The sequence below is a fragment of the Canis aureus genome, chromosome 26, assembly GCF_053574225.1.
Source record: "Canis aureus isolate CA01 chromosome 26, VMU_Caureus_v.1.0, whole genome shotgun sequence".
Taxonomy (NCBI): domain Eukaryota; kingdom Metazoa; phylum Chordata; class Mammalia; order Carnivora; family Canidae; genus Canis; species Canis aureus.
Genome location: NC_135636.1, coordinates 35557810 through 35571876, shown reverse-complemented (window position 1 = coordinate 35571876; position 14067 = coordinate 35557810). Strand labels below are relative to the sequence as shown.

At 46.5% G+C, this 14067-nt stretch overlaps 1 protein-coding gene across 13 annotated transcripts in view; it reads left to right on the top strand.

Moving 5' to 3' along the window:
* Positions 1–14067, top strand: part of PTPRT (protein tyrosine phosphatase receptor type T) — a 1037422-nt gene that overhangs the window by 959942 nt on the left and 63413 nt on the right. For all 13 annotated transcript variants that reach the window (XM_077873195.1, XM_077873196.1, XM_077873193.1 and 10 more), the window contains one exon: positions 8306–8382. In XM_077873195.1, the coding sequence (XP_077729321.1) occupies positions 8306–8382 (77 nt within the window). The remainder of the gene's footprint in view (positions 1–8305; positions 8383–14067) is intronic.

Below are 14067 nucleotides of genomic sequence, written 5' to 3'. Positions count from 1 at the left end.
AAGGACATCATATATCCAAGTGATAGTCTCTCCCCAGCCCCACCTCTCACAAGTGATTCTCTTCTTAAGTGGATTAAGGAGGAGACCCGTTCATTCACTGGGTTACCTTTGATGGGCAAGGAGGAGAGGAGAGGTTGTGGTTTGTCTGGAGGGTTGGAATAGCACACAGAAGGAAAGAGCCCTCGCCTCTGGGGTGGGAGTGGGAACACCACAGGATGAGCAGTGTTGGAGTAGGAATTGGCACAGAAGGAGCATGGGGGCAGTGGGACTTGGGGTTCCAGGAGGAATAGGGATCCCACCACTCTATGAGAAAGTCCTTAATCTTATATCTTCTGAGTTGTTAAACTTCTTAGAGCCTTGAGTTTTTCATCCATAAAATGGGGTGATAATGATGATGATGAGATAGATAGATAGATAGACAGACACACACACACACACCTCACAGGGTTACTATGACAATCAAATTGCATAGCACCTGTTAGCCCTCTAAAATAGTACCTGGAACGTCGTACACACTCCACACAAGTAAATTCCTCTGCCTCACCACCTAACATAAGGTGGATGTCTAGTCTCAGGCTCAATTCTAGAAGGACCTTTTGGTCTTTCCCAAGACAAATTGAAGTGAATAACAAGGGCATCCCAATGCTACATAATTGAACATTGATCTGCACGCTCAAACCCGAGTGTGCATCAGCTTCTCCTAGAGGGCTAGTTAAAATACGTATTTCTGGGCCCCACACCGGAGTTTCTGATTCAGCAGGTTAGGGCTAGGACTCAAGAATTTTTATTTCTAACAAGCTCCCGGGCATCACTGACGCTATTGGTTAAGGGACTACATTTTGAGAACCACTAATCTAGAATAATAATTCAACTGAATTCACATCCTTGTGTTTGATTTGTTATAACATACCAGGTGCTTTCATATCTTCTTTTAATCCTTGCAGTCCGTCTGCAAAGGTAGATATGATTTTGATGTTATAGTTGGGTAAAGTGAGGCTCAGAGGAAGAAAGGAATTTTCCCCAGGTGATGTGGTTAGTGTGTGACACATTTCCCACCTGTCTCCAGAGTCTACTTGATCCCTTGGTCTCTCCTGCAGAAAGCAGAATCTGAGGACAGAACAGAATGGATCTGCAGATGGGGTAAGGGATCAGCTATGTGGAAAGCGGGTATTTGAGCACAGGATCCAGGCACACCTTGCCAGTTCTGGGTAAAGAGCCTTGAGTCACAAGCCAGGTTACCTAGAATCAACTGTATGGCTCTTAAGCAAAGGGTCTTGCCCCTTTCTGGTTCTCAGCTTTTCAGACACAAATATGAATTCATTTATTAAACAAATCATTATTGAGTATCTGCTATGTGCCACACACTATAGAGGAGCTCGGTGACTAGGGTTCCCTTCCTTATTTTTTAAAAAAGATTTTATTTATTTATTCATGAGAGACACAGAAAGAGAGGCAGAGACACAGGCAGAGAGAGAAGCAGGCTCCCTGTGGGGAGCCTGATACGGGACTCGATCCCAGGATCCTGGGATCACGCCCTGAATCAAAGGCAGATGCTCAACCCTTGAGCCACCAAGGTGTCACAGGTGCCCTTCCTTAAATAGAATGTGAAAGGGAGCCACAGGTTAATCAGGTAGCCACAGAAATACAGTTGTTCTAAGAGTTCTGAACAGGGATCTCTCAGAGTCTTAGGTGGAGAGAGATCATAGGAAACTTCCTGAGTAAGGAACATCGAGCAGAGAAGAATGAGAATGTTGCCAGACTTGTGGAGGTGGGTTGGGGGTGTTCTTTTACATGTGCAAAGGCCCTGGGGTCAGAGCAGATACTGTGCATTTGAGCAACTGAAAAAAGTGTAGTTATCAGCATATAGTATGTGGGAAAGGGAGCATGAGGCTAGACTGGGTAGTGGGTCCCAAACCATCAGATCATGCAAAGCGCTGTGGGCTTTGTTCCCTGTTAGTGGTGTCCTGAGCCGATTCATACCAGCTTGCAAGAACAGATTGTTAAATTTTTAGGAATTTTGTGAGCTAGTTGATGCCATGTTGGTAGCTTGAAATTAGTCATGGTGGGAGTATTTATACCACAGGAATCAGCAGACTATACCGATCAGGGCCTCTTTTTCCCTCCAGAGAGCTGTTTGCTAAACATTTAGCAGCATACCGCTGGTCTTTATCCTAAAATGACGAGGAACATATTGATTCCAGAGGGATGGTGTTTCTGTTCCCCTAGAGTTGTGTTCCGGTCTCTGCGTCTTTGCAGTGATGTCTCCCCTCCACTGGCTGCCACCAGCTTTCTCCTCCCCGCAGGCCCCTTCTTGCCCATCTCCCACCTCAGCTGAGAGCCAGGTGGGGCCAGCCTCTTCTCACCTCACCGTGGAGGAGTTTGCTTCTCCTCTGTGTGACTCTTCCCGGCTCCTTGTCTGGAATATCAAACGGGGAGTACTAAATTAGCTGTTTTTCAGGCTCGCGAAATGTAGATAGAGCATAATGAACGTTCTGGGCTGCTTGTAAATTACCTTGTATAAACTCCTTCACATCGCCCGCTGCCCCATCTTTCTCTATGCGCCTGTGGATAAACACAATTTTTTATCCTTCTAATTATATAAAGTTAGAAGAAGAAGAAGGGGACACAGAATAATATTAGTATCTCCCAGAAGGAATAAATAAACCATGAGGACGCTGCTACTCCATGCGGTGCCTTTCTGGTGGGCCTTCAGCTGAATTGCACCCTTTCGAAAATACACACCATAGCTTTGCCTCTGCAGCACGTGGATTTACATCTGGTACAGAAGGGCCAGGGGGGGAACACCACATTTCTAAGCATCTCAGCCCTCAGCCTCATGTTCAGCCCAGAACCACCATTTATTAAGTACCTACTGCATACCAGGCACTGTTTTTTTTTTTGTTGTTGTTTTTCTGTTTTAGAGCAGTCTAAGGTTTCAGAAGAAGTGAGCAGAACGTACAGAGAGAGTTCCCATATGCCTGTTTCCCGCCCACATTCAGATTCTCAAATTATTATCACCTTGTGTGCTATGTTTGTTAGAATTAATGAACCAGTATCGATCCATTATAGTTAGCTAAAGTCCATAGTTTACACTAGCATCTACTCTTTGTGTTGTGCAGTTTGGTGGGATTTGAAAAATGTATAATGACACGTATCCACCATTATAGTATCAGTGACACAATAGTGTCACTGACCTGAAACACCCCCGTGTTCCATCCAGCTGTTCATCCTCTCGCCAAGTCCCCAGCAACCACTGATTATTTACTGTGTCCCTACCAGAATGTCATAGAGCTGGAATCACACAGTGTGAAGCCTTTTCACACTGGCTTGTTTCACTTAGCAGTAGGTGTCTATGTTTCCTCTGTGTCTTTTCATGGTTTGATCATTCATTTCTAAATAATCCCTGAATGGTATTCCATTGTATGGGTATACCGATTTGTCTATCCATTCATCTATTGAAAGACATCTTGGATTTTTTTCTTCTAAGTTTTGGCAGCTATGAGTAAAACTGCTATAAACATTTGTGTGCAGGTTTTTGTGTGGATGTAAGTTTTCAACTCATTTGGGTAAATACCAAAAACAGCAATTGCTGGGATCATAAGATAAGAGTATGGTTGGTTTTCAAAAAAACTGCCAAACTGTCTCCCAAAGTGGCAGCACCATTTTGCATGCCCACCAGCAACAAACTGAGAGGTCCTGTTGCTCTATATCCTCACTAGCATTTGGTGTTGTCAATGTTCTAGACTTGGGCTGTTCTATTAGATATATAGAGATATCTCATTATTGTTTTCATTTGAAATTCTCTGCTGACATATGATGTTGAGCATTTTTTATGTATTTATCTGGTATCTGTGTACCTTTATAGCAGAGGTGTCTGTGCATATCTTTTGCCCATTTCTTTTTTTTATTAAGATTTTATTTATTTATTCATGAGCGACACAGAGAGAGGGAGAGAGAGGCAGAGACACAGGCAGAGGGAGAAGCAGGCTCCATGCAGGGAACCTGACGTGGGACTTGATCCCAGAACTCCCGGATCATGTCCCAGGCTGAAGGCAGGCACTAAGCCACTGAGCCACCTGGGCTGCCCTTTTGCCCATTTCTTAATTGGGTTGTTGTCTTGTTGCATTTAAGAGTTCTTTGTATAGCGTGAGTAGAAGTCCTTTATCTGGTATCTTACAAATATTTTCTCCCGGTATGTGGCTTGTCTTTTCATTTTCTTAACATCCTCACACTTTTCATGCCTGCGTTTCCTCATTTAATCCCCCCAGTACTCCATGAGCTATATGTTATTGGTTCACTTTCCTAAGCAACCCAAGCTAAGAGAGAGCAATTGACTTAAGTGATAGGGCTAAGGTCTGAACCCAGATCTGACCCTCAGCTCCCTACCTTGCATCATCAGTATATCCCACTTGCCATAGGTTAGCCCTCTGGGAATGAATATTGGTCACTGCATAATAAAAATAGCATTTCGCAGCCCCAGAAAATAGAGGTATCCTATATTTGGACGCCCTGCAGAGCCCAGCATGGACACTTGCATCTGAGTGCCTTAATGTGGAAAGGAGAACCCTCTGTAACCTGACCCCTGCCTGCCCCTCTCTCTCTTCTCCTGTTGGCTAATCTTCTTTCACACTGTGTCCATAAGACAGGACATGGTTTTCCACCTCCCCACCATGCTTGCTCTTTCTGGAGCACTGCCTCCACTCTTGTCTTCCCTCTGATGGAAAGACCCTTCCTCACTGTCTACTAGTCAAGTCTTACCTCATTTTTTAAATTCCTCATTCACATACTACTTCACAAAGCCCTCTTTTTTCCACTTTCTAGATCTGGAAGTTGGACTTCCATGTACAGTCTGTCTCCCACACGACACCAACAAATTCCTTAAGCATGAGTATCATTTTGACAGTACTTCCTGGGGCACCTGGGTGACTCAGTTATTTAAGTGTCTGCCTTCGGCTCAGGTCATGATCCCAGGGTCCTGGGATCAAGCCCTGCATAGGGCTGCCAACTCAGCAGGGAGCCTGCTTCTCCCTCTGCCCACTGCTCTTGCTCTCTCTCTCTCTCTCTGTCTCTCAAATAAAAATAAAATCTTAAAAAACAAAACAAAACAGAAATGATGTACTGACAGTACTTCCTCAGGCCATTCAACCAGCCTGCACATAGTAGGTTCTTCATGAATGGATGAAGACACGATACCAACAAACACCATCATTTGGCGGGTAGAGGCTGCTTTCATCATTAAGGATATTTAACTTAAATAAGTTTGTTTCTTTTGGGTTTTTAAAATCATTTTTGCTTCCAGATTTTAACTTTCATTTTATGTTAAAGAAAATTCCTTCTCAACATTTTAAACCAGAATCTCTGATTCCAGTGCTATAGACCCCCGGGGCAGTCATAACTCAATAAATAAAGGAGATTTTTGAATCAATAAGTTATTAGGGAGACCAATGAGTGAAAGCACAATGTGCATTTTGACTTTTTTAAGGCTCATAGTTTTTGAAACTGCTGGTAACAGGGCTTACTTAACAGTCTCAGCTCGAAGTTGGGTGCTAGGCCTTGTCTGACTCCTTCCTGGAGCGGGGTGGAGGCCCCCCTGGGAAGTCCCACTTCTGAATACTGCAGGATCTGGGACCAACCATTTGCACAGACTCCAGAAGCAGTGCCTATGGGATACTAGAAGTCCAGGGGCAGCACCATGTGTGGATGGAGCGGGGGTTCAGGTTCAGACAGACCTGAGATAGAATCTCAGCTCTGCCACTTGAGGCTGCATAACATTGGGGATGTGCTTAACCTCTCTGGGCATCTGTTCATCTGCAAAATGGGAAGAATAAACATACTCTATCATCACTGTATTATTGGGGTAATCTGCAGAGCAATGTTGAGGAATAAATTGATTGAGTAAGATTATATATGTAAAGTCATACCTGCCATGAACTCCAGAAAAGTGAACTTCAAACTCTTGACTTCATGCCCCACTCCCCTACCACCCAAAAGGATGAGTTAGACATCCCACCTGCAACCCTTGCCCATGAGGAGTAAGAAAAGTGGCATCCGGTGTATCTCTGTGTCTATCATAGTGCCCGGCACTTGCTCAATGAATAATTTTTGAATTATTGTATTAATGGATATGAAGTAGTGTCCTGTCCAGTCCTGGACCTATTCCTTACCTTCTCATGTTCAAATTTTTCTCACAGGGAACTGACACCTGCAGATTCCATTTCTCACTTTCTTGCCAGCTAGTGTCTGTTTGGCTTTGGCCAAGGATGTGCACTGGTGGGAGATTTGAAGTCAGGGAAAGGAAGAAGCCCACTCTGTCCCAATCACCAAGTCCTGTTTTAGCAGCGAGAGAGGCCACTCTTTTTTTCCAGCTCCCACCAGAGAGGCTTACGGACTCCAGTTTCCAAGGGGGGTGCCAGCACCCAGCTCTGATAACCTCGCCTCGGCCCTCTGCCCTGCCATTCCCAGTGAGGCATGTCTCCTTGCTAATGCTGATCTCTGAGTTGCCGCACAGCCTCTCTTCGGCTTCTCGGCTCTTCCATCACCGGCTAGCCACTTCTCTGTCATTAATTCCCCACTGCTGTGTATACTTGTAGCAGTTCCCAGTATCCTGCTTAGACCCTTCTTTGGGAGCAGGAATATCTGAGCTCAGAGTTAAGAGAACCTCACTCTTTCAAGTTCTAGCATGCATGGACCATGGGGCCAGGCAATCCTTGTGAGCCTCAGTCTCCTCATTTGTAATGGGATCTACACTAATTGTCTCACAGGATCACTGTGAGCATCCAATGAGATGATTTATTCATACACTCACTAAGCGTTTGTGGAGTGCCTGCCACATGTGGAAGCACAGAGGATGAAACAGGGAGTGAAGCACTAATGTCCCTGTTCTCAGGGGCTTCTGGGTAATAGTAGTTGATGTACCTGTGAACCGCAAAGTGCTGCCTCAGTCTTTGTTTTTTGTTTTTTGTTTTTTGTTTTTTTGTAAATTTATTTTTTATTGGTGTTCAATTTGCCAACATATAGAATAACACCCAGTGCTCATCCCATCAAGTGCCCCCCTCAGTGCCCGTCACCCAGTCACCCCCATCCCCGCCCACCTCCCCTTCCACCACCCCTAGTTCGTTTCCCAGAGTTAGGAGTCTCTCATGTTCTGTCTCCCTTTCTGATATTTCCCACTCATTTTTTCTCCTTTCCCCTTTATTCCCTGTCACTATTTTTTTATATTCCCCAAATGAATGAGACCATATAATGTTTGTCCTTCTGGGATTGACTTATTTCACTCAGCATAATACCCTCCAGCTCCATCCATGTCGAAGCAAATGGTTGCTGCCTCAGTCTTAGCAGGATATGCTGACCCAACCTCCTGACTCTGGGGACACTGGCCAGATGCTCAGAGCCCTTCAGCCCCCTTGCTGGGAACCCTAGCCCTATCCTAGAGCAGACAGAGGATGCAGAGACATGTAGTGATGGATGACAGTGACCTGGACAGCAAGCTGAGCCCCTCTTCCCACTAGACCCAGCCAGGGTTTCTGTCTGTGTGTGTCTGTTAGCATGTCACAGCGTACTTTAATTAGTTGTAAAGGATTAGCCTGATTCTTCTGCACAAGGGTTTTTTTTTTTTAATGGTTTTTATTTGATGTTATTTGAAGTAACTGTGCCATTGACTAAACCCTGCAAATCTTGTTTATGCCTGGATTGTGTTTGAAATGGTATTCTCCGTAACACGTTTTTAGTTATTGATGACCTCTTTTATACTGATGGAGCCAGCTTCACTTGAATGAATGTATTGATAACAATATGTGGCCAACAATCTGTTTGCAACAATTCTCCAAGAGGCAAAAGAAAAGCATTTGTGCACATGTGGAAAATAGGTAAATTTGCCATTTTTAAGCAATAATGAAAATGGAGCATATTACTTCGGATCCGACACTTCTCGCCTCCGGAGTGTTTTGATCTTTCTCTCTCACTGCCCTGTAAAGAAAGTATTTCTACTGCCCTTTTAATGACAAAAATCACTAAGACTTAAAGAAGCAGGAGACTCACCCAGGTAGGTAATGGCAGCATTAGAAGGGCAGGTGGAAAAAAAAGAGGAGTACACGCAGTACTTTTTAAGGCACAGTGATCTCCCTAAGCCTCAACTGCCTCATCTGTAAAAGGGGATGAAGATGGGGTGGGGCCAGGGGTCAAACGAGAGAGTGAGTGAGAAGCAGCATGATGCCCGTACTAATACATGGTAGCTCTGCAGGAGGGCAGTGCCCCTCACCGCAGGCCCCTTACCACCACCGCCTTGTTTTCTCTTCTCTCTCTGCAGATGACCATTCCCGGGTGAGGCTGCTGGTGCTGGATGGAGACCCGCATTCTGACTACATCAACGCCAACTACATTGATGTGAGAATCTTCACGGGGCTGGGTAGCTGGGCTCTGGGGTTGGTTGTACCAGGCCCGAGACCTGTGGCCATCCCCCAGTTTCTCCCCGACAAGGGGGCCTTCCCAAAACATGTCCAGAGAGGTCTGGCTCCTCCCTAATTTGTGTGATTAGCATAACCCATGTTGATTTTCTGCCTAAAGCTGCATCCTCTTTGGGGCTGGCTGGAGTAGCCTGCTCTGTGGGCTCCCAGGACAGTTGCCTGTCTTGTTCATTCACCCATTGATTCATTTATACGTGTGTCTGTTTGTCCATCCATTCATTCATTTGAAGGTATAGCCATTTATGCAACACAAATTTAAAAGTGCCTGCTGTGTGCCAGATGCTCTGGGAACCATAAAGCTAAAGGTGCCATGGTCTCTACCCTTTAAAACCTGAGCAGGAAGATAAGCTATGCACATCAATAATTCCAGGGCAAACTGGAAAGTGGTAAGTGTCATATGTTCAGATAAAATGCTGCAGGGATTCAGAGGTGGGCGAAAAAAATCACTTCTTCCATCAGGAATGCAAAATGTGATATGAACCAAAGCCTCAAGCACAGGATGAATTTAAAATTAAAGAGGAAGAAGATGGGCTTCTGGTTAGGGCAGCACAAGCCAAGATGTCGCAGCTGGAAGCAGAAAGTATGTAGCAGCTCGGGTTGAAGGGAGCAGAGGCTATATCATGGGAACAGTGGAAGTAAGTTTTGAGCTAGATCATTGGTGATTCACGATCACACGTAGAAAGCCGGACTTGACTCTGTAGACAAGAAAAAGATATTGAAAGTTTTTGATCATAGAGGTGACCTGTTCAGAGCAGAGCCTTGGGATGATTTATCTATCACCAAGGGTAAGATAGATCCAAGGACGGAGAGTCTGGGATTCAGACACCCTGGTAGGAAAGGGGCTGCTTCACCAAAGGAGTGAGACAGTTTGCAAAGGGCGAGCACAGCCATCACAGACAGATGTCCTGTCATAGCGGATGCAAGCCAGGCTTCTCAGGACCTCCGCTAGGGGCCTGAGGGCTTGATGAATGAAGGAGATCACCTTGGTCTCTCCGATGCCCAAGTGTTTTTATAGACAGGCTATGAGATGGAGTGGTATGCGTTTGAATTCCCCATAATCTAGGCTGATCCAGATGATTCATTGATTCAACAAATATTTATGGAGCCTTGCATTAGTCATTTGTCTGTTTGCTCTCAGATATGTTTCTTGTCCTTCCCCGTTCTGCTTTGCATTGTTTATATGATTGTGTATGTGAGAGAGAACGTGCCTTTGAGTGTGTGTATGGGAGGGGGGTCAGGAAGGAGAGCAGGACAACCCCTACAAGGAAGGTGCTGATGGGAGATTGGAAGGCGAAAGGAAATCTGGTATCATCTTCCCCTCTTACTTCTTTGGGTGGCAGCTCCAGCAGTGGCTGCATCCCAGCCATGGAGCCAGCTCCTACCAGGCACACCCACCAGAATTTCCACCTCTCTGGGGCTGGCAGCTTCTCTGTCTCCCATCATCCACTAGTTCCAAGGGTGGTTACAGCCTCCTGCTGGTGCCAATCTCAGGGCTGTCACTCTGTTCCCTGGTTAGCATCTCAGCTCCTCTGTAACCTATGTCACCAGCTTCCCAGGCTGAATTCCTTGTGTCTGAAACACCCAGAGTGGTTTTGGGTTCACCTGGACCCTGGCATACAGAGGGCCTTCCCGTGGTCAGGACCTGGGGCTAGAGTTTCAGTGGAAGTCAAGGTAGACACAGTCTCTGTCCCCATGGCCCTTCTAGGAAAGTTCACAAGAAGATGGCCAGTTCAGAACAGCCTGTCTTTGAGCCTGGAGAATGCATTCTGAATATCCACCCATCATACCTCTGGCCTCTCCCTCATGCATCTAGTATTCATTTTCCAAATGCTGAGCAGGTCCTCTACTGTGTACTAGAAATCCAGACCTGAAAAGGGACCAGGTCTGGTGAAGGAGTTAGGTAAGAAAAGAGACCTTCACAGAGCAGGGCCTATGGGAACATAAAGGAAAACCAAAGCTTTGGTTGGGGTAGGGGTGGATAGTCAGGGAAGCCTTCCTGGATGAGGTAACACAGTGCTGCCGTAGCCAGTGAGTAAGAGTCCAACAGGCAAGAAGGATTGATAGTAACCTAAGATCACCTCTTGTGTATCAACATTACTTGAACTAGTACCACAACCTCATAAGTGTGATTACTACCCATTTCCAGATGAATTAGCTGAGGCCCCTGATTGATTATGGAAGTTATCCAGATCACACTGCTAGGATGTGGAGGAGAGAGCAGAAGTCTGAATCAGGGGTGGCTTCCCCTCCATGTTCTGCTGGCTTAAATAATAACAGTAAAGCTAGGACAACAGCCAGTGGCTCTAAATGAATCATGTTTGGGCCCCATGAAGGGTGGTTTTAAGGGAGTCTGTCAATGGAGACCCTTCAGTAGCCCCCCAAATTAGGTAATCATCCCCACTTTTCAGATAGAGAAGCTGAGGTTTAAAGAGACTGCAAAGCTTGAGGTGCCTGGGTGGGTCCATTGGTTAAGCACCCGACTCCTGATTTCGAATCAAGTCATGATATTGGGGTCATGAGGTCAAGCCCCATGTCCGGCTCTGTGCTGAGTGTGGAGATTGCTTGGGATTCTCTCTCTCTCTTTCTCTCTCTCTCCCTCTGTCCCCTCCTACCCTCGGTCTCTTCCTTTCCAAATTAATAATAATAATAATAATAATAATAATAATAATATATTACAAAGCTTTAGTAAGGCCATGCAGCTAGTCAGAAGTAGAACCAAACTAGGAACTAGACCATAGTAATTCCCAGTCCAGAGCCTTTCCTCCTGCCCCTCCCTGCCAGCTGCCAACAGCACCTTGCAGCCAGCACATAGTGGGAACTCAGCATGCGGTTAACCAGACTGAACTACTTCCTTCCGGTTTCCCCTTGACCTTGTCTCAGCTGTGTCCTTGGGGCCCACAGTGCTGTATGCAGCATTTGCCATCTGAGTGGTAACCCTCCCACAAAAGTTAACTTTCCTAGACAGATACTTTGCTAGATAAACAAAGTTGCAGGAGCACTACAGTCACAGCCAGCATGCACTTTGGTATGGTACAGGCAACAAATGGAATTGCCTGAAGTGCAGGTGAATCTCTGCAACATCAACACTGAAAATGCCTCCCATTCCTGCCAGGTCCTTTCATTATGCTGCATTCTGCAAGCCTTTCAGGAGAAGAAACCAGGTATTGTGGTTATGAGGTTAAGGTCCTTGCTCAAGGTTACATGGTTAGAATCCAGTTCTCTGTGTGCTAGGGACACCCCACAATCTCATCCCTTTCAAAGAAGCAGATCATGCAGATGGGCCAAATAGCCTCTGCTAGATGCTGTCTTCATATGTGACACTGGCCTCCACTGGATCTCAGTGCTTAGAGTCAGTTTCATGAGCCCAAAGTCATGAATTCAGCCCTTGTTGGGCCTCTGGAGTCCAGGCCTTTCTACTTTCTAGCCTTATGATCTTGGTAAAGTATTTACTTGTTCTGATATCTGTAAAGTAGGATAATAATGCTATCCTAGCAGAATATCAGTCTCCTGTTAGGAAACAGAGGCTCACTCAAAGGAAGTAACAGGGGGCAGAGGGGTTAGCGAGGGTTGGAACAGAAATAGGGGAAATCAACATCGTTGGTTGGTCTGGGCTCCTGCGTCTGCCCCCCATTGGCCAAACCCAACTGGAAGCCAGAAGCCATGGAAGCCCATGATGTAGTCCATACAGATCAGCATCCATCCATGGCACAGAGCTGAGTATGGAAGGTAAAAGTGAGATCATTGAGGGATAGAGAAGATACCAAGCACAAGCACCTCCCAGTATGTTACCCATACAGGGTGGGGAATCACGTTAATTGTGAACCTACTGTGTACTCCAGCAAACTTAAAATTCCTATCATCCTTGGGAATTCCTGGCAAGACACACCCTGGATGGCTCGAGGTCCTCACTCTTTTGCCCTGGTCTCTACCCCGGCTGAAATCCTCCTGGACGTCTGCTCTCAGCAGAGCTAACTGCCCATGCTGGAATCATTTATCCACAATTGGATCTTGAGGATCCATTAAAACAGCTCCATTTGGGTAATGAGCTGGATGGGGCCAGCCCTGTCTGTGCCTCCAGAGGCCACGGTTCTGCTACCATCTGAACCATCCCGCTGGCGGGTTTGTTTGCACACCCGAGAATGTATTGGCCACTTGAATCTGTTATAAATTACCAGTCTGGAAATAAATATCGTATCTGGGTCCCCAGTAAGTAACAGATGCATGAGTTCAGAGTGAGATAAATGCGTTTTGGATGCAAGCCTCTTTCCCATTGCTCACAGACGGATGGAGGCAGGCCCGGTGCTGGTTTGCAGTCGATCTGTGTGCTGTGTAGGTGGGACTTAAATGAACTCAAAGTTCTTTTAAGGTTAGGAAGTTTTCTGTACCAGTTCTTGGCAAATCCCCAGTAAAGCCCCAGTTGAGCAATACATTTCCTTTAATCTCTCTTGCTGAGGTGTCCTGTGGTTGGAACTTTCTCTTTGGGGACTGGCTGGGGTCTTGGGGACCAGAGAGGGCCTTTTCCCTCACATGCAGGGTGCAGACAGGCACACGGCACGCATGTATGCATGCCTTTGGTATGTTTTTATTGAGGCTGATGGCCCAGGCAGACTTCTCTGTGCTGGGGACACAGCCACCAGCAAACCGGACACAGCCCTGCCCTGTTGGCACTCTTGTTCCACTGGGGAGACCAACCGTGAGTAGGTACATCACCAAGGAACATTATGCTCCTGGGGATAAGGACCCTGAAGAAAATTAACCCAGAGAATCGTGAAAGCGTTGGACAGGGTAGTCAGGGGTGGCTCTCTGTGGAAGTGACTAGCAACCCAGCAGAAGCCAGGATGGAGGGAGAGAGCAAAGCAGCCAGTTAACTGGGGACTGATGCAACAGGCACGGAGAATGGCCAGCGTGAAGGCCTCTAGATGGAAATGTGACTCCTGTTTCTGAAGAAGGGCAAGACAGCACGTGAGCCGGGGGCAGAGCAGTGGGAACAGAGAATGCCACTGGAGGGAGGAAATGGGGATACCATGACAAGTGGTATCAAAGACCTGTTTATGTGTGTATGCCACCTACCAGCCTTTACTGAAAACTGCACCCAGCTCCAAGTGGCATGTGCTATGGTCCATGGGAGAAAAGTACAAAAACTGTAGTGCAGCTCGTGTTGTGTGTTCGTGGGGCACATGCAAAAGCCCACAGGACTGCTTAAGAGGAGGGAGGTCTCGTTTGAAGTGCAGTGCAGGAAAGCTGGGATATAGGGCCCATGGGAGGAGATGGAGAGGGACAACTGGCAGCAAGGCTATGGCTCGTCCTGAGCTAAGACATTTGGACATTATTGTGTAGACAGTGGGGAGCCATTGCAGGCTGTTCAGTGGGGAAGTAACTAGATGTGCACTGGAGAGTTCACTCTGGCTGGAAGCAGATGGATGACAGGACCAGACTGGAGGCAGGGAGGCCAGCAAGTGGCAGGTGCCGTGGCCTGGGTCGGGAAGGACAGGGCTGTAATGAGGCATCATGATGCTGGTAATAAAAGAAGGTGGGCTTGAGAAACCACATCCGTCTACACTCTGGGGGACTAGTTTCTTGTTCCCAAACCTACCGAAGAAAACTC